The sequence below is a fragment of the Sinocyclocheilus grahami genome, unplaced genomic scaffold (assembly GCF_001515645.1).
Source record: "Sinocyclocheilus grahami isolate Dianchi unplaced genomic scaffold, SAMN03320097.WGS_v1.1 scaffold678.1, whole genome shotgun sequence".
In the NCBI taxonomy this organism is placed as follows: domain Eukaryota; kingdom Metazoa; phylum Chordata; class Actinopteri; order Cypriniformes; family Cyprinidae; genus Sinocyclocheilus; species Sinocyclocheilus grahami.
The window spans coordinates 118720-137126 of NW_015505857.1; the positions used below are offsets into that span (position 1 = coordinate 118720).

At 37.0% G+C, this 18407-nt stretch overlaps 1 protein-coding gene across 1 annotated transcript in view; it reads left to right on the forward strand.

Annotated features, from left to right (window-relative positions):
* Positions 1-713: 713 nt before the first annotated feature.
* Positions 714-18407, forward strand: part of LOC107559211 (bactericidal permeability-increasing protein-like) — a 20115-nt gene continuing 2421 nt past the window's right edge. The window contains exons 1-16 of the mRNA XM_016242961.1: positions 714-762; positions 8543-8660; positions 9976-10087; positions 10493-10624; positions 10730-10885; positions 13634-13697; positions 13807-13867; positions 13984-14075; positions 14165-14341; positions 17066-17125; positions 17202-17369; positions 17460-17527; positions 17633-17675; positions 17757-17820; positions 17908-17984; positions 18131-18249. Of these exons, the coding sequence (XP_016098447.1) occupies positions 754-762; positions 8543-8660; positions 9976-10087; positions 10493-10624; positions 10730-10885; positions 13634-13697; positions 13807-13867; positions 13984-14075; positions 14165-14341; positions 17066-17125; positions 17202-17369; positions 17460-17527; positions 17633-17675; positions 17757-17820; positions 17908-17984; positions 18131-18172 (1443 nt within the window). The 5' untranslated portion in view covers positions 714-753 and the 3' untranslated portion in view covers positions 18173-18249. The remainder of the gene's footprint in view (positions 763-8542; positions 8661-9975; positions 10088-10492; positions 10625-10729; positions 10886-13633; positions 13698-13806; positions 13868-13983; positions 14076-14164; positions 14342-17065; positions 17126-17201; positions 17370-17459; positions 17528-17632; positions 17676-17756; positions 17821-17907; positions 17985-18130; positions 18250-18407) is intronic.

The following is an 18407-nucleotide window of genomic DNA, read 5'->3' on the forward strand; positions in this document are numbered from 1 at the left end:
TTGCTTCTGAAATTGGCAACCTCAAGGGAAAGAGAATCACAATAACATGCACTAGCTGGACTCCCTGAACAGATGGAGTTACATACAATAAAGACAATGTAGCACCAGTAATAAAGACTTCATAAGTGGTATCTCATTTGATTTCCAAACAGTGAGAGGAGAGAAATCAACGTTATTTTTCTGATCAAATTACATAAGGCACTATGAGAATACAGATTCATTACATCCGAGGAGGAACTTCAGGTAAATGGCATACTCATCCTTCTAGGAGGAGCTCTCCCCTGAGGATACAGACATGCATCTATCCATCCTATATTTTTACATGTTTTCTGGGAATGTGCAAAACTTCCGATTCATTAGCTGCTGTAGGGAAATGGCCTCGCCCGCTATTACGGGAAAAAAAGGTGGATACAGTGGATAAAGTGATACTGGGAAGACCTTATTAGCAGCTGCTTTGGTCAGCACCACCCTATTGCTCTTTCCATTCAATTTTACCATCACCTGATATCCTATTTTCTGACAAACCATTTTACCAAATGAGAGAGTCTCTAGGTATTTGATTTCCCTTTAGAGAGCAGCACATTGTGTAAGAATCCACACCCTGGCGTGCTGTTGCTTTTGTTCCCGGGAATGTACAAACAAGGCCATAAATGCTAAAGGACTGGTTACACTATAAAAGCAAAGACAATATTCACAGTTCAGGTGCTCTGGGTGGAAATTAGTGTGACTTAGCTACTCAGGATTGAGCTTTCCATGCTCGAGGTGAGTTTTTATGCTGTCCATTTATGTTTTGGTTAAAAAAGAACGTCACATAGTATATTATCATGTATTATATTATATAAAAGTCTTGGGTCAGTATACTTTTTTTAATGTGAAGAAGTCTTCTATGCATATATATTCTGCTCCCTTTGGCTGCATTTATTTGATCAAAAATACAGTGAAAATAGTGTAATATTATTACAATTTTAAAAAGGCTGCGCTCTATGTGAATATATGTTAAAATGTAATTGATTGCTGTGATCGAATCTATGGAAGCATATAGGTAGCGAAATTCAATTTAAAATGCAATATGCAAAATGGCAATGCAATATTCAAAATGGCAACGCAATATTCAAAATGGCATTGTATTTCTGTATTTACATTTACATTTTCCATTACCCATACGTGCAAAGTTTGGTGCAAAAGTAAAATGAAAATGAAATTATATAATGCTCCATGAATCACGCTCCACTTCATCTGCCAGTGAATTCAGCGATCTTATCAGATCTCGAGCCGCCATGTTTCAAACAATCCAAACGTAACACGCTTCCGCCAATTCTTGCCTTGAAGCACTGAGTGACGGAGTGGGGGCGTGGTCAGCTCGGAATGCATTTTCAAATTGAATTTTGCTACAAATATCCCTCGGCGTCATGATGAAAATGCAATCCTAAGTGTTCTAACTGTTAGTCTAAATGCATTTAGGACAAATAGCATTTAAATGATCATTTTGCTACCATTTCTGCTTGAACATGTTACACATATCAAATCAATTTGTGTTATACATTTTCATTTCGCAACTTATAAAGCGTTCAAATGTGCATGCAATTTACATATTAAGACTACTGTTGGAAATGGCAAATGTGAATTATAAAATTTAATTTTCATTTTACTTTTGCACCAAACTTTGCACAGACCCTCTGGGGTCTGAGAGACAAAGGGCCCTCTCCTAATGGCCCATCAGAGTGACTGTGACCGTGAGGCAGGTAAGAAAGAATGTGAGGAGACTAACATCTTAAACGCAAGTCAATAAGCATCTAAATTATCCACACCTTGATTATATGCCTTGATTCATGTTTCAAGTTCAGCTGTCCAGGAACTTGTTTTTTTCCATGTTTTTTTCAAAAGCAGTCATTTTCTCAAGTGTTAAAGTGTCTATGAATAGGTTGAACCATTGGGTAATAGATATTTTTGTTCTATCCTTCCAGTTGAATAAGTATTACTTTTTTGCTAGTGTGGATGAGGTAAAGATCAACTTTTTTGTTTCTTTTGAAGAATTAATAGAAGAAAGATCTCCCAACAGAAACATTGAATGGGATAAAGAGAGTAACATCTAGAGTCACAACTGACAGGACAAGAGAAGGTGAGGAGGGGAGTGAACACAGTTCAAACAGTAGGCTGGGATACGTCTTGTAGTCAGGCAGACTGAGAGAGAGGCCGTTGGGTCCAGCCCCGGGCGACAGTTGGCTAGAGAGGAAAAGGGGCTGTGCAGATGATGCCCGGAGGTTGGCAGCGGTGGCCTGACAGGAACACAAGCTCATCCCCTCCACACTCGAGATCTCTCTTGGCACTGCACAGGCCTAGCTCTGGGGAGAAGATCCGTAGCTCAGCCTGCATAACAGGACAGGACTGGCGAACTAACACACACTACAAACTAACCAGCAGGGAGAACTCAGTAACACTACGAATAGAATAGACAGGACAACAGACTGACAACACAAGAGGGAAAGGGAGAAGCATATAAAGGAGAGGAGAACACGAGTAGCAGGTGACGACACTCAGACAAACGAGGACTAAACTAAACAAGGAGGCAGGACGAAAGGAGCACATGGCAGACGACAACAAAGACAGAGCCATGTGCTCACACACAACACAAACAAGGAAACATTAAACAGTGGCAAAACAGACAAGACAGAGAGGGCAGGATCCTGACAGTATTTTGTATCGTATCAACTGTATTCTGGAATTACTAGATAAGACAAAAATACCTTTGCAAAGTTTTAAAGGTCTAGGTCCGTATATTCACAGTGAAGTTCATGGTAACACTTTATAATAACGTTCATTAATAAATCATTAACAAACATTATGTAATGCTTAACGGATCATTAGTTCAGGTACATTCACATATCTAGAAATGTGAAATAATGTGCTTGTTAATGTTTCATACCTGTCAACCCTCCCGTTTTCCCCGGGATTCTCCCATATTTTACCATTCTATCCCACTATCATCCCGTTTAAATATTTTCCTGTATTTCTCCCGTATTTTTAATCTTTCTATAAAAAATTTTTTAAATCCCACTGGGCGTATTTGATATGTTTGCTACATTCGCTTCCGGTAAAACTCCCGTAATTTGTATGGCCCAAACCTCATTATATGAATAATCACGACAACAAATTCCAAGGCTGTCCAGTTGCCAGATCTTGTATGAAACGCATCTTTCTCACACAATCGACGCATACAAATTTTAACCCATTTGGGTTAACCTTATATAAACATTTACAAATGATGAATAGTCTCCACTTTAGATAGGGTACTGCAAAAACATGAACAAATGATTAATAAATTATTTGTAAAGATGTGCAAATAGGGTGCATTCCTGTCATTTACACTCTTAAAAATAAAGGTGCTTCAAGCGATGCCATAGAAGAACGTTCCACAAAGAACCATTCAGTCAAAGGTTCTTTAAAGAACCATCTCTTTCTTACTTTTTTGTAATCTGAAGAACCTTCTTTCGCCACAAAGAAGCTTTTGTGAAACAGAAAGGTTCTTCAGATGTTAAAGGTTCTTTATGGAACCATTTAGACAAAAAGGTTCTTCTATGGCATTGTGAAGCACCTCTATTTTTAAGAGTGTAGGACACTTTTTGCCATCAAAATGACTGCTCATAAACGTACTAATGATTAGTAGATGTTTATAAACACTCTCCACTTTAGATAGGGTACTGCAAAAACATGAACAAATTATTAATACATGATTAAAGATGTGCAAATAGTAGAAGTCTACACAACAAACAAAGACCAAATATAGGATCTTTACAGACTGTGATTATGAGCTAATGAATATATTAACATGGATAGTTTGTGAAGTGCTTAAAATGACTAATTAAGCTATATTTCACAACATTTGTAAATGTAAAAATGAGTATAAGCTAATATGTGAACTGAAGTTTAATCACATTTGTAAGCATTCAAAAGTGCATTAACAAATGAGCTTGTAAATATTGTATAATTTCTGTTAAAATCATTTGTAGATTTTTAAAACACATTAAAAGTTTGATGACATCTGTAAACATTAACTAATGATCCGTTAAGCATTATGAAATGTTTGTTAATGATTTATTAATGAAGCTTTTAATCATTGTAAACCATCTGTCAAAATCATTTGAATTTATATGTTTGCTACATTCGCTTCCGGTAAAACTCCCGTAATTTGTATGGCCCAAACCTCATTATATGAATAATCACGACAACAAATTCCAAGGCTGTCCAGTTGCCAGATCTTGTATGAAACGCATCTTTCTCACACAATCGACGCATACAAATTTTAACCCATTTGGGTTAACCTTATATAAACATTTACAAATGATGAATAGTCTCCACTTTAGATAGGGTACTGCAAAAACATGAACAAATGATTAATAAATTATTTGTAAAGATGTGCAAATAGGGTGCATTCCTGTCATTTACACTCTTAAAAATAAAGGTGCTTCAAGCGATGCCATAGAAGAACGTTCCACAAAGAACCATTCAGTCAAAGGTTCTTTAAAGAACCATCTCTTTCTTACTTTTTTGTAATCTGAAGAACCTTCTTTCGCCACAAAGAAGCTTTTGTGAAACAGAAAGGTTCTTCAGATGTTAAAGGTTCTTTATGGAACCATTTAGACAAAAAGGTTCTTCTATGGCATCGTGAAGCACCTCTATTTTTAAGAGTGTAGGACACTTTTTGCCATCAAAATGACTGCTCATAAACGTACTAATGATTAGTAGATGTTTATAAACACTCTCCACTTTAGATAGGGTACTGCAAAAACATGAACAAATTATTAATACATGATTAAAGATGTGCAAATAGTAGAAGTCTACACAACAAACAAAGACCAAATATAGGATCTTTACAGACTGTGATTATGAGCTAATGAATATATTAACATGGATAGTTTGTGAAGTGCTTAAAATGACTAATTAAGCTATATTTCACAACATTTGTAAATGTAAAAATGAGTATAAGCTAATATGTGAACTGAAGTTTAATCACATTTGTAAGCATTCAAAAGTGCATTAACAAATGAGCTTGTAAATATTGTATAATTTCTGTTAAAATCATTTGTAGATTTTTAAAACACATTAAAAGTTTGATGACATCTGTAAACATTAACTAATGATCCGTTAAGCATTATGAAATGTTTGTTAATGATTTATTAATGAAGCTTTTAATCATTGTAAACCATCTGTCAAAATCATTTGAAGATAAAAAAAAAAATGCATGATCACATGAACTGAAAGTTTGATGACATCTGTAAGCATTTCAATTTACATTAAATAATGATCTGTTAATCATTTGGTAATGTTTAATAAGTTCATTAGTTAACATTAACAAGCACATTATCTCATATTTCTAGATATGTGAATATATATTAAGTAATGATTAGTTAAACATTATATAATGTTTGTTAGTGATTTATTAATGAAAGTTATTATAAAGTGTTACCAAGTTAATTATTCCATTTATTTGTCGGTAGAGAACTTATGGGATCACTGGATGCTAAGATTATGTATTCGTGATAATAGTTTGATACAAGGTAAAGAGTTTAATTTTCATGATTACAATTCACCAAGGTATTAATATTAAGTTTACTTTACTATGTTGCTAAGAAGTAGTTGTAGAAGTAGTTGTAGATGTTGTTTGGATTCTTGAATTGTGAGGTGAGTTTCCTGTAGCAGGCTGATGTCACATTTATTCTTATAAAGATTAGTTCAATATTCTAGTTCTTTTAACTGGGGAGCGAAATCCTCTAATGTTCCATGATAGTATATAGACATCTGGTTAGGGTGTTCAGTATTGCATATTAGCCACAGCCATATCACCCTACAACCCAAGACTGGTCACCCACTGAAGCTAAGCAGGGCAGAGCTGGTCAGTACCTGGATGGGAGACCTCCTGGGAAAACTAGGTTGCTGCTGGAAGAGGTGTTAGTGAGGCCAGCAGGGGGTGCTCACCCTGTGGTCTGTGTGGGTCCTAACGCCCCAGTATAGTGATGGGGACACTATACTGTCAACAAGCACTGTCTTTCGGATGAGACGTTAAACCGAGGTCCTGACTCTCTGTGGTCATTAAAAATCCCAGGATGTCTTTCGAAAAGAGTAGAGGTGTGACCTCGGCATCCTGGCCAAATTCACCCACTGGCCTCTGATCATCATGGCCTCCTAACAATCCCCATATCTGCTGATTGGCTTCATCACTCTGTCTCCTCTCCACCAGTAAGCTGGTGTGTGGTGGGCGTTCTGGCACACTATGGCTGCCGTCGCATCATCCAGGTGATGCTGCACACTGCTGGTGGATGAGGAGATACCCCTGCTTTCATGTAAAGCGCTTTGAGTGCCCAGAAAAGTGCTATATAAATGTAACTAATTATTAATTATTATTATTATATTTGAATTGATAGATGTTTAGTGACGTGCAGCATTTTCTTAAACAAACATGTAGACAAAAACATATACAGATACAATTAGGAGCAAAAAAATAAAAAATAAGCATGATGATAATGGTGTCTGTCATTAGACAGAGGTATAAGAAAATACAATAGAGGGATAGAGAGTTAAAGGCAAGCTATGCATAAGAGCTTGAATGTATAATGACAGAATTAGGAGCATATAGATAATCAAACAATAGCAAACTTATGAACAGGAGAAAAAAAAGTTTTTCAAAATGAAATCCTAATAAGGAGAAGTACAAGCAGTAATAGTATCCCCCTCCCCCTTCCCCCACATACTGTCATATTAACCATTTTAGACCTATTGAAATGACAATGATTGATTAATGGCAATGCTTATTCTTTAAATGTATTATACTTTGAAAGAAAGTTTTATTAATTATTAAATACAATTAGCTAAACCACAGCTTGGCTTGGCTGGTCAACCAGCTAAACCAGTTTAAACCATCTAAACTAAATCTTTTAGTTTGAGTTTTTAACTTTTTTCTGTAACACTTTATTTTGATGCTCCCTTTTGAACATTCTGTTGACAATAATTAATGTTGCACCTACATATCTACTAACTCTCATTAGAGTATTAGTAGACTGTCTGCTTAATATCAGCTAACTCTTTATTGTGATGGATCCCCACAGACATTCTACTGACTACAAGTAACTTTGCAAGTACATGTCAACTTATTCTAGCCCTAACCCTACCAGTCTACTAATACTCTACTAACACTCTAATGAGAGTTAGTAAACATGAAGGTGCAATGTTACTTATAGTCAACAGAATGTGTTAAAGGGACCATCAAAATAAAGTGAAACCCTTTTTTCCCCAAGCAGGATAAGCTGTTGTTGGACACTTGCTGTAACATTCGTTCAATATTTGACCACTATGTAAAATGTGATGCTTTTTCTATTCCACAGCTGCATTTGTTTTTAACCTCTAAATGTGTTTTAGATGAAGAAATGCTTTGAATACATCTTGATCCTCATCATACCAATAACACTTTATATCTATATTTTAATCAGTTTTATTTTGATAAACATGACACAATATAATATTAGGATTACATTAAATATATGTTTGCTGTCATAAAAGCACGCATACTGAACATTAGTGGAACTGAAGGTGTCAAAGCGAACACGTGGCATCAGTGAATCTGACTGTCGTCATCAGAATCACACACACGTCACATTCATGTGACATCAGACAGTGAACTATGGCTGTAAATAGCTTTGCTTCATGTTTTGTCATGCTCATTTATATTGCACATATACAGCAGTTAACACACACAAAGGATGAGCAACACTAACTCCCCATTGATTTGGGTTATTGGTAAACTTAATTTTAGAGTGGAAGCCATCTGAACATCAACTGATATGTTGTTCATGTTTGTAGATTGTTTGTTAACACGACTTATCACTAACCACTAAGTATGTATTAAGGGAATTTGTGAACCTTATTGTAAATGGTACACTAACTAACAAACATTAACTGATGTCTTACTAACATTTGTAGACTGTTTATTAACATTACTTACCACTAACAAAGTATTTACTAAAGGCTGGCCCACAAAAGATTTTAAAAATCTTATCAGATTTTCAAAATGTTCAAGTTAGTTCATGTTAACTAATGCCTTAACCAACATTAACTAATTAAGCTGCTACTGTGAAGAGATGCATTAGTATATGTGTAAGTTAACATTAACAAAGATGTCCTGAACAGATGCGTTGTTCATTGTTAGCTCAGGTCAACAAATGCATTAACTAACCTTAACTAATACAACATTATTGTAAAGTGTTACCGGAAAATGTAGAAATAAAACTCTTCAGCTAGAAAACACCCTAACCAAACTACACTGTGAAGGAGTGATCAGGAAAGATGTCACATGATGTAGAGTATTGGATTAGAGGCAAGTGCCACACAGCTTTGACGTCAGCAATAAATCACTGTCCTGCACTGTACACTATGGAGTTCATTTTACTGACACTTTCCATTGTCTTTAATCATACCATTGTGCTTCTAACTCTGGGAACATTAGAAGAATGCAAACCCCTATTCTTATGCCCATGATGTGTGTGTTGCATAGGCTGGATTGAAAATAATGTTCCTCTGGTGTGTTCTGGTTCTTGTGAGCCTGCTCTCAGTGGCTACAGGCACCAGTGCAGGAGTTAAAGCCAGAATAACTCAGAAGGGGCTCGAGTATGGTAAGTAAGCAAGACAAGACTTCTTATAACTCTTTAGAATAATAAAAAAAGTCTGTAAGTATGATTCTGTAGAACAAAAACTTTAAAAAGATTAAATAAGTAAATACTAAAGAGTCTATCACTGAATCACTATTGCAGTGATTAATATGTTTCTGGCATGTTATATGTTTGGCAACAACTGATGCAGTGTGCAGCTTTTATTTCCCAAAGAACCATATCAGAAGACATACCCATGTCCAAATCCCAGGATGACGATGTTAAGATCCACTGTGAAGTAGTGGTTCAGTGAGCATGAATGAAGAGTCCTGAGTTTAACCCCACTGACAGGCTTTAGGTTGAGTCGACTACAGAGCGGTTCGACTCTCCCAGTGTCAATACAAGACCTCAGCCAAACATTAATGCAACTCTTGATGGAAATAAATGCTGTGATGTGGCATGATGTTGTCAAAACAATACCACAACAAAAGCATAATGATATCCAAGCCAAAGGCGGTCCAACAAAATATTAGAGTGTGTGACTTGTTTTTGACAGGCAGTGTAAAGTCGAGTCCAACACGCCCCAAAGACTCTCAGTGGGGTTCAGGTCAGGACCCTGTGGTGGCCAGTCTTTCACAGTTTGAGCCTGAGGAATCTTGGCATTGTCATGTAAAATAGGTTTTTGCAACAGGGTTGTTTGAGAAATGAAAAGCTACACACTGCATCAGTTAGGGTTAAAAGAATTGTTACCAAGTGTACAACCAGTGTTGCCAGATTGGGCGGTTCTGAATTTGATTGTGTGGTTAAAAATGGTTTGGGTGGGTGGACAAAATTTGGGCTGGTTCGGGGTCAGTTTGGTGGTTTTCAAACATCTTAACTGTATAGGTTAATTGGTTAGCAAACAAAACCCAAGTGTGCATGTACTGCATCCAGTCAGTCACCATGACGTTACTAAACACACACACACACACACTGCAGAGTCAGCTGATGCAGCAGACAGACGTCTCATGAGAGACAGGTTTTTAGCGCAACATGGGATAAGATTTTGAATGTATAGCTCTATATTCAATTAACCACAATGCCAGAGTGGCCTAAATATAAGTTACACAGTAAAGAGTGGCAGAGTGACTCGACTCTCACAACGTGGAGGAGAGAGGTACTGGGGGAGTGAATTTATTGTGTCAGAACAGCTTTAGAGTACTAGTATGGCTCACCTTCATGAGATGAGGAAAAGAATTTGCTCCAGGTAGCTATTTATACACAACTGAGCACACACCCCAGATCTCAGGACACTCATCCTCAGGTACAGCTTCTAAATGTTACTTTGTTCTGAATGCAGGTCGAGCGATTGGAATTGAATCACTCCAGCAGAAACTCAGAACTATTCAACTGAAGGATGTGAGTGGCACAGAAAAACTGGCTATTGGAAAAGTCGAATATAGTATTACAGGGTGAGATGAATGTCCCATCTAATGCATGGTCCTATACGTTCCCACCATTCTGTTCCAAAGCTTAAACTTAGTTGACATATTCAAAAGATCTCTAAGTAATTCTATAAAACATGATATCTATTTGATTTGTATACCCATTTAGGGTTGTCCCCTACTGACAAATACAACAAATAATATAAAGTAATATTTATTTGTCCTTGCAAAAAAGATTTCATTTCAACTGAATCATTTGGTGATCAGTACACATTATTTTCTACATGTCTAAATAAACAGAGTTAAAAACTTGAGGTTGAAAAGGAATTGAACAAAGTGGGAAAATAAATGTTTTTTGTTGTTGTTTTTTGGGGGGGATTTTGGGCATATTGTAATAGCATACAGTAAAAGCTTCTCCGATATACCTGATAGGATGCAGATTGTAAACCTGGGACTTCCTAAATCAGCACTGAGGTTAGTTGCTGGCACTGGAGTCATGCTTTCAGTCGGTGATGCCTACATCTCTCTGCGTGGAAACTGGAGAGTGAAGTACTCCTGGATCATGTAAGGAGACATTGTTATATCAACTTTATTCATTTACACTAAACTAAATGAATGAATGTAATAAACTCCTTCATTTAGCTAAATATCTGGTCTCTTTGAACACAGAAAAGCCAGTGGGTCGTTTGAACTGGCTGTGAGTGAGCTGGCCATTAGCACCACTATTGCAGTCAAGAGTGACGTCACTGGCCGCCCAACAGTCAGCGTGACCAAGTGTGAAGCAACTGTGGGAAGTGTCAAAGTCAGATTTAGTGGTGGAGCCAGGTAACACCGTGCAACTAACACACAGCAGTCAAGTCAAAGTGTTGAATGCTAAATCACCATATTATCGGACAGATTTACAACAATGGCTTATAGATTTCAGCCTGTATGCAGCCATTGAGTACTACAGCCAAATAGTGGCTATTGATATTTTTGATAGATTTATATTTTTATACCCAGTCACCAGGGGCTTCATTTATAAAAATGTTGCATAGAAACCGTCCTAAATTGGTTCTAAGATCATTTCTCAAAAGTGCGTAAGTGCGATTCAGAGAAAATGAATGTGCACACAAAAACACGTGCGTACGCCTCTCTTCCGGATGTGACGTTATAAATCACAAATGATCTTGGAATTGTGCGCAGATGACTGGTGTCAGATCTCCACCTTGTAAACGCCCCCTAATTAATATCATTACCATATAAAAGTTCACACGCCAATATCCGAATTTCTATGCTTTAGAATGATGAGCACAAAGAAAAAGAAAAACGTTACTGAGTCTGAAACTGAGGTCCTGCTGGCGGAGCTAGAGGTTCGTGCGGGGACGCTTTTTATTTAATAATGTGTAATTATTCTGTGGACAAATGATGTGTGTGGTTATATTTTTTCTATTGAGTATTATTAAAATTACTACTTCTAGAAACAACAGAAATAATAATAATAATAATAATAATAATAATAGTAATTGCAGTACTCCGACTTTGCCACAAGGAGAAGTGCGTACATCTGCTCAGACCCTGACGTTTATAAATATGAGCGTTGCCGTGGATTTCAGCGTACGCACACTCTACGATCAAATCTGTGCGTACACACATTTTATAAATGAGGCCCCACAAAATTTTTAGGTTTGAACTTACTGGAATGATTTATTTATTTTTTTGTTTGTTATTGAAGTAAAATAAACATTAAATATAACATAAAAATAAGCATATTTTACATAAAAAAAATATGGTACTTTTGGAGATCAATTTTTTAAAAATCACAATAAAATGTAATAAATTTATAGTTTTTATTTTATTAAAGATATGATGATAAAGTATTCATACCCTTGGTAAATATGATCAAAGAAGGCTGTGAAAATTAATCTGTATCATCAGTCCTTTAGATATTTTATTTAAAAAATTTACTAAAATCAAACTTTTCATCGGAGAATAAGAATTTAAAATGGGAGAGAAATCTCATTATGAAATAAATGTTTTTCTTTAATACACATTGGTCATAATTAATCATACCCTTTTATCCAATACTTTTTGCAACCTGTTTTTGCAACCAAGAGAACAGCTCTGAGTCTTCTCCTCTAATGCCTGAAGGGTTTAGAGAGCATCTGACAGGAGATCAGAGACCATTCCTTCATCCAGAATCTCTCCAGACCCTTCAGATTCACAGCTTCTCCTCTTCAGTTCACCTCACTCCTCTTCTACAGGCTTCAGCTCAGGGGACTGGGTTGGCCAAGGCAGAGGCTTGCTTTTGTTCTCAGTGACTCATTTCTGTGTTGATTTTGATGTTTGTTTGTTGGAAGATCCAGCCATGGCCCATTATAAGATGTCTAGCATGAACAGTCAGTTTTTAATTTTTTATCCATTGGTATTTTATAGAATCCATTATGCCACCTATCTGAACAAGATATCCAGGACCTCCAGCAGAAAAATAGGCCCACAACATTAAAGATCCAGCAGTTTATTTCATTGTACACATGGGGTACTTTTTATCCCTGTGTGCACCAAACTCATCTTGTGTGTTTGCTGCTAAAAAGCAAATTTTTTAGTTTCATCTGACCAATGAACCATCCATTGGTATTTTATAGAATCCATTATGCCATCTATCTGAACAAGATATCCAGGAATAAGCTCACAACATTAAAGATCCAGCAGTATATTTCATTGTTCACATGGGGTACTTTTTTATCCCTGTGTGCACCAAACCCATCTTGAGTGTTTGCTGCTAAAAAGCAAATTTTTTCAGTCCTGTTTAAGGCTCCAGTCGTGTCTAGCAAATACATATGCTGGAGTTTGTTTTTGGACGAGAGCGTTTTGTGTACTAGTTTTTTCTTGAAACTCTCCCAAACAACATTGTATTTTTTAGGCTTTCTGACCCCAAGACTGAACTATTTTCTGCAGTTCTCCAGCTGTGATCCACTCAAACTCTCCTCACCGTGCATTAGGACCATATACAAACACGTCCTCTTACTGTATTAGAGAAAAATATTTATTTCATTATGTGATTTTCCCCCACTTTCAACATCTTTTTTACTTAAAGGTTAGATTTGTTTTTAATTTTGAATGAAAGATCAAGTGGATAAACAATGCAGATTTATTTTCACAGCCTTCTTTGATCATATTTACCATATGAATAATTTTGAGCACAACTGTAGATACATTTAAAAAATCCTAGCGATGCTTTTCATATGGTTGCATGGTTGAGAATGACAAAGGCAACAATTTTCATTTTTAGTTGTACATGTACCTCAATGAGTCTGTGTGTCTGTGGATGTTTCTTATTAATTACAACAGAGTGGAACACACGGTACCAGTACAGAGGACTGAAGCCTGCTAGAAAACACTTACAAGGACATTTGATAAACTGATTTGTTGGATTGAACTTGTCTAATAGTTGAATTTAGTTAATTAAAAAGGTCAGGAGTTCATGTTATCATTTAACCAAAACAAACAAACCATTGAAACCCAGTTTACACCTAATGACTGTTAAAACAAACATGTAATTTTTTGCTCTATTATTTCCTGTATTTACGACAGCTGGTTGTATAATCTCTTCGATTCCTTCATTAATAAGGCTTTACGCAATGCTCTGCAGAAACAGGTAAGGAATTTAGACTATATAAATGCCTTCTATACTACCTGCTAAACGAGTACTGAGATGCAATGTAAGACATACCGGAGTTTCACACACAATCTATCTGCTGTTTCAGATCTGCCCTTTAGTGACTGCTTCTATTGCTGAGATGAACAAAAACCTGAAAACATTAAACGGTGATATGATAAATCAATATTTATTGATTATTGGTATTGCAGGATTTGTATGAAAATCAGTTTTTGAATTTTTAAATACACACTAAAAAATTATATTTCTCTTGTTGTCTCTTCAGTTTTAGCCAAAGTAGATCAATATGCTGAACTTGAATACTCCATGGTGGAGTCTCCTGTCATTTCTAATGCTATGATTGACTTGGGTTTAAAGGTAATCTTAATCACTATCATGTGTGATATTTCTCTGAAACCTGAAAACCTCATTTTATAGCTGAGTTACATGTTTTTCACACTTTATAGGGTGAATTCTACAACATTGGACAACACAAGGAACCCCCTTTCTCCCCAAGACCATTCTTATTGCCGTCTCAGGACACGAATATGCTGTACATTGGAGTTTCTGCCTTCTCCATCAACTCAGCAGGCTTTGTGTACCACAGAGCTGGTGCCCTCTGCCTCTACATCACCAATGATATGGTGAGACACCAATCAAATCAGTCACTCAGATCTGCATGTTCAATAGATGTGCAATAGATGTCTTCTTGAAAGATTTGCAGGAAGTGATTTCCATGAATTTGGCATACAAGAGTACAGTTTAAGTCATAAATTCAAGGACAAACATACATGAGTTGAATGAGCCAGAACACTGTAATCACTGCTAAAAAATGAACTATATGTGCGTGCGTCAAGCCTTTATTTATATATAGCGCTTTTAACAATACAGATTGTGTCAAAGCAACTGAACAGCATTAATTAGGAAAATAGTGTGTCAATAATGCAAAATGACAATAGTAAACACAAATTTTTCAGTTAAAGACAGTTCATCATTGAATTCAGTGATGTCAACATCCAGCTCAGTTTAAATAATATCTTTGCAATCATGTCCACGATAACGCTGGAAATGAAGTGTCCCCAACTAAGCAAGCCAGAGGCTCTTTAATCTAGATTTAAACTGACAGAGTGTGTCTGCCTCCCGAACAATGTTAGGTAGGTTATTCCAGAGTTTGGGCGCTAAATAGGAGAAGGATCTGCCGCCCGCAGTTGATTTTGATATTCTAGGTTTTATCAAATGGCCAGAGTTTGGAGAATGCAGCAGACATGGAGGACTATAATACAATAAGAGCTCATTCAAATACTGAGGTGCTAAACCATTCAGGGCTTTATAAGTAATAAGCAAGATTTTAAAATCTATAGGATGTTTAATAGGTAGCCAGTGCAGTGTTGACAGAACCGGGCTAATATGGTCATACTTCCTGGTTCTAGAAAGAACTCTAGCTGCTGCATTTTTGACCAGCTGGAGTTTGTTTATTAAGCGTGCAGAACAACCACCTAATAAAGCATTACAATAATCTAACCTTGAGGTCATGAACGCATGGATTAACATTTCTGCATTTGACATTGAGAGAATAGGTCATAATTTAGATATATTTTTGAGATGGAAAAATGCAGTTTTACAAATGCTAGAAACGTAGCTTTCAAAGGAAAGATTGCTATCAAATAGCACACCTAGATTCCTAACTGATGATGAAGAATTGACAGAGCACCCATCAAGTCTGTGTTCTAGGTTATTACCTGCAGTGTTTTTAGGTCCTATAATTAACACCTCTGTTTTTTCAGAATTTAGCAGTAAGAAATTACTCATCATCCAGTTTTTAATATCGACTATGCATTCTGCTAGTTTTTCAAATTGTTAGTGTGTGTGTGTGTGCGCGTGAGTGTGAGCGAGTGTGTGTGTGTAAAAAGTAAAAAGGTAATTATTGATATCAATTAAGACACTACTAAAAGTAAAAAAAAATTGTTTTGCCTAGATATCTGAAATAGTCTTTGCAACTAGTTAAAATAGAACTACTGATATCACAAATAATATTTTAACTTGTAAAATACGTCATCGAATACTTCCACATTCATTGTTAAAAAACAGCTTTCGGCTTGAACACTAGATATGTGTGGCACAGAAATGTCTCTTTTATCTGACTGCCAGTGGTCTGTGTATCTTGCTGTGTTGCTGATATCAAGAACTCACAGTTATGCCGGGTTCACACCGCAAGTCGTCAGATCTGCTCTTCTCACACTGCATGACTGTCGGGGACACTATCTAGTTGCTAGTGTGTGCAAACTACACTATGGGTCAGTGACAGGTCACACATCACACAACTTCTCGATAGAAAGAATCTCTAACATCTCTGCCTTGTCTATAAACTATGTTTCACAACCAAATGCATGCAAGAATTGATTTGGTAAATAACATAAGATCACACGAGAGACAGATGTTCTCACGTGAAAATTGATTTATTCCTGTCAAACATGGTAGCCTGTAAACAGCGTGCGATCCAAGTTGTCTGTCGAATGATGTGCAGAGGAAAAAACACAACAAAGAAGAATATGAAGGAGAGAATGTTTGCTTGCTGATTATTTGTTGCAGGTCTATTATGACTCCTCCCCCTGACCTTTCCCTTGCCCTGTGTCATGACTTATATGCAACTTATGTGTTTTTCTTTTTTCTCACAAGCACAGTTGTGACATGATCATAACTATTATTTTAACCATGCAGCTAACATTTTATAAATGACTTTGAAATCCTGCAGTTTCAGGGCATGTGAGTTCCTGAACATGATTGACAGGATGGGCTTAGCCTTAAGCACTGAAATTGGTCATTTTCCATTAATCAACTCAATTAAAAGTGCCATCATTTAGAATTAGACCAAATAGCATTTGTGGCAGCCCAAAGCTGACTGAAAAGTGAATATGTTGCTGTGTCTTCATTATAGTTATAGTGTGAAAAAAGCTAATTGTCAGTCAGTTCAGACAAGCGATTAGTCACTATTTGTAGTTACATGAACATGCACGATTGCTGACGTAGAACACTTTGACAACCCCAAAGCTGCTGTTTCCATGTTTGGCTTTTCTGTTTGAGCAAACGAGATCTTAGTCAGTCGGCACATTCTCCCTCACTGAAGTGCAGTGTTTTCTACAAGAGATCGGCTTGTGACAGGATTTTGATGCTTGTAGCAACGTCGTCCAGCTCATACGTTCATACGTTCTTTCTGTCATTAGCTGGTGATCACAGCACAGGCTCTGGCAGCAACTTTTCAGTGATGCATCTCCTGGACTGGCCAGATGAAGAATGATCTACTGGTCTGTTCTTCATAGAAAGGCAGCTGAGAGCAGCAACTTTTAAAATGTACCATCTGTTTTTTGCAGATTCCCTCTGGTTCTCTGAATCGTCTGAACACAAGGACATTTGGAAAATTCATTCCTCAGGTATGAAAACAAACAGCCATGTTCAGTCATTCAATTCAAGACACAAAAGACAAGTCAACTAGACCATATTTTTCAGATTGGGAACATGTCTCCTGGTCTGATGATGAAGCTGTTGGTCGAGACAGTGAAGGAGCCCATCGTTACATTAGAACCGAACAACATGACTGTTCAGGCCAGCAGTAAAGTGACTGCTTACGCTATTCAGCCCAACAGCATACTGTCACCACTCTTTGTCCTCAAACTGGTGAGTCACACCAGGAAGAAGAAGAAGTGTCACAAATGAGGTTTAAATGAGGTATGATTTGTTTTAATGGATTTCCCCTTCAACTAACAGGAGGCCAGTGTCAGTGCTCACATATATGTGACTGGGCTCAAACTGGCAGGACATGTGACCCTTAACAAGTACGTTTTGGAGCCATAAACAGTCTATATGTATACAGCCAGATGTGAGTTTGTGTTCATAAATTCTTAAAGGACTGATACACACTGTATCATTTTCTTAAACAGAATTGATATGAGCCTAGCAGAAAGCTATGTGGGACCATTCCAGGTAAGAAGAAACTAGGAAAAGTGTTCAAAACTCATCTGAAAGCAATCATTCAGAATCTCATCATAAAATTGAAATCGACAGGTGACATCTCTTGAGGATATTTTAACAACAGTCGTGAAGGATGTCATCATTCCCAAGGTTAACGGTAAGGTTATTGGCATAAGAAGAGTGAAAATGAAGTTCTTCTAGTTCAGTTTGTTGTTATTTACTCATGGACTTGTTGCATTCTCAGCTGGTGTAAAGGAGGGTTATCCACTTCCTGCCATTGGAAAGATGCAGCTTGTAAAAAGTCAACTCCAAGTTTTGAAGGTAAGCTTACATTTATATTAGTGAGATACTATTTTATATAGGGGCTGTGTAATATGCTGTCATAATAATAATAATAATAATAATAATTTTACATAATATAGTAATATATATATATATATATAATCATTTTGTGTTTTCCCCCACAGGACTACTTGTTGATTGGAACTGATGTTACACTTACAGGATAAGCAACATCCAGCGTCGACTGCTCTTCTCTCTCTTCATCGATCCCTCGTGTCCTCCTCGTGTCCTCCTCCCTCCTCGTGTCCTCCTTGTGTTCTCCTCGTGTCCTCCTCCCTCCTCGTGTCCTCCTCATGTTCTTCTCGTGTCCTCCTCCCTCCTCGTGTCCTCCTCGTGTCCTCCTCGTGTCCTTCTCGTGTCCTCCTCGTGTTCTCCTCGTGTCCTCCTCGTGTCCTCCTCTTC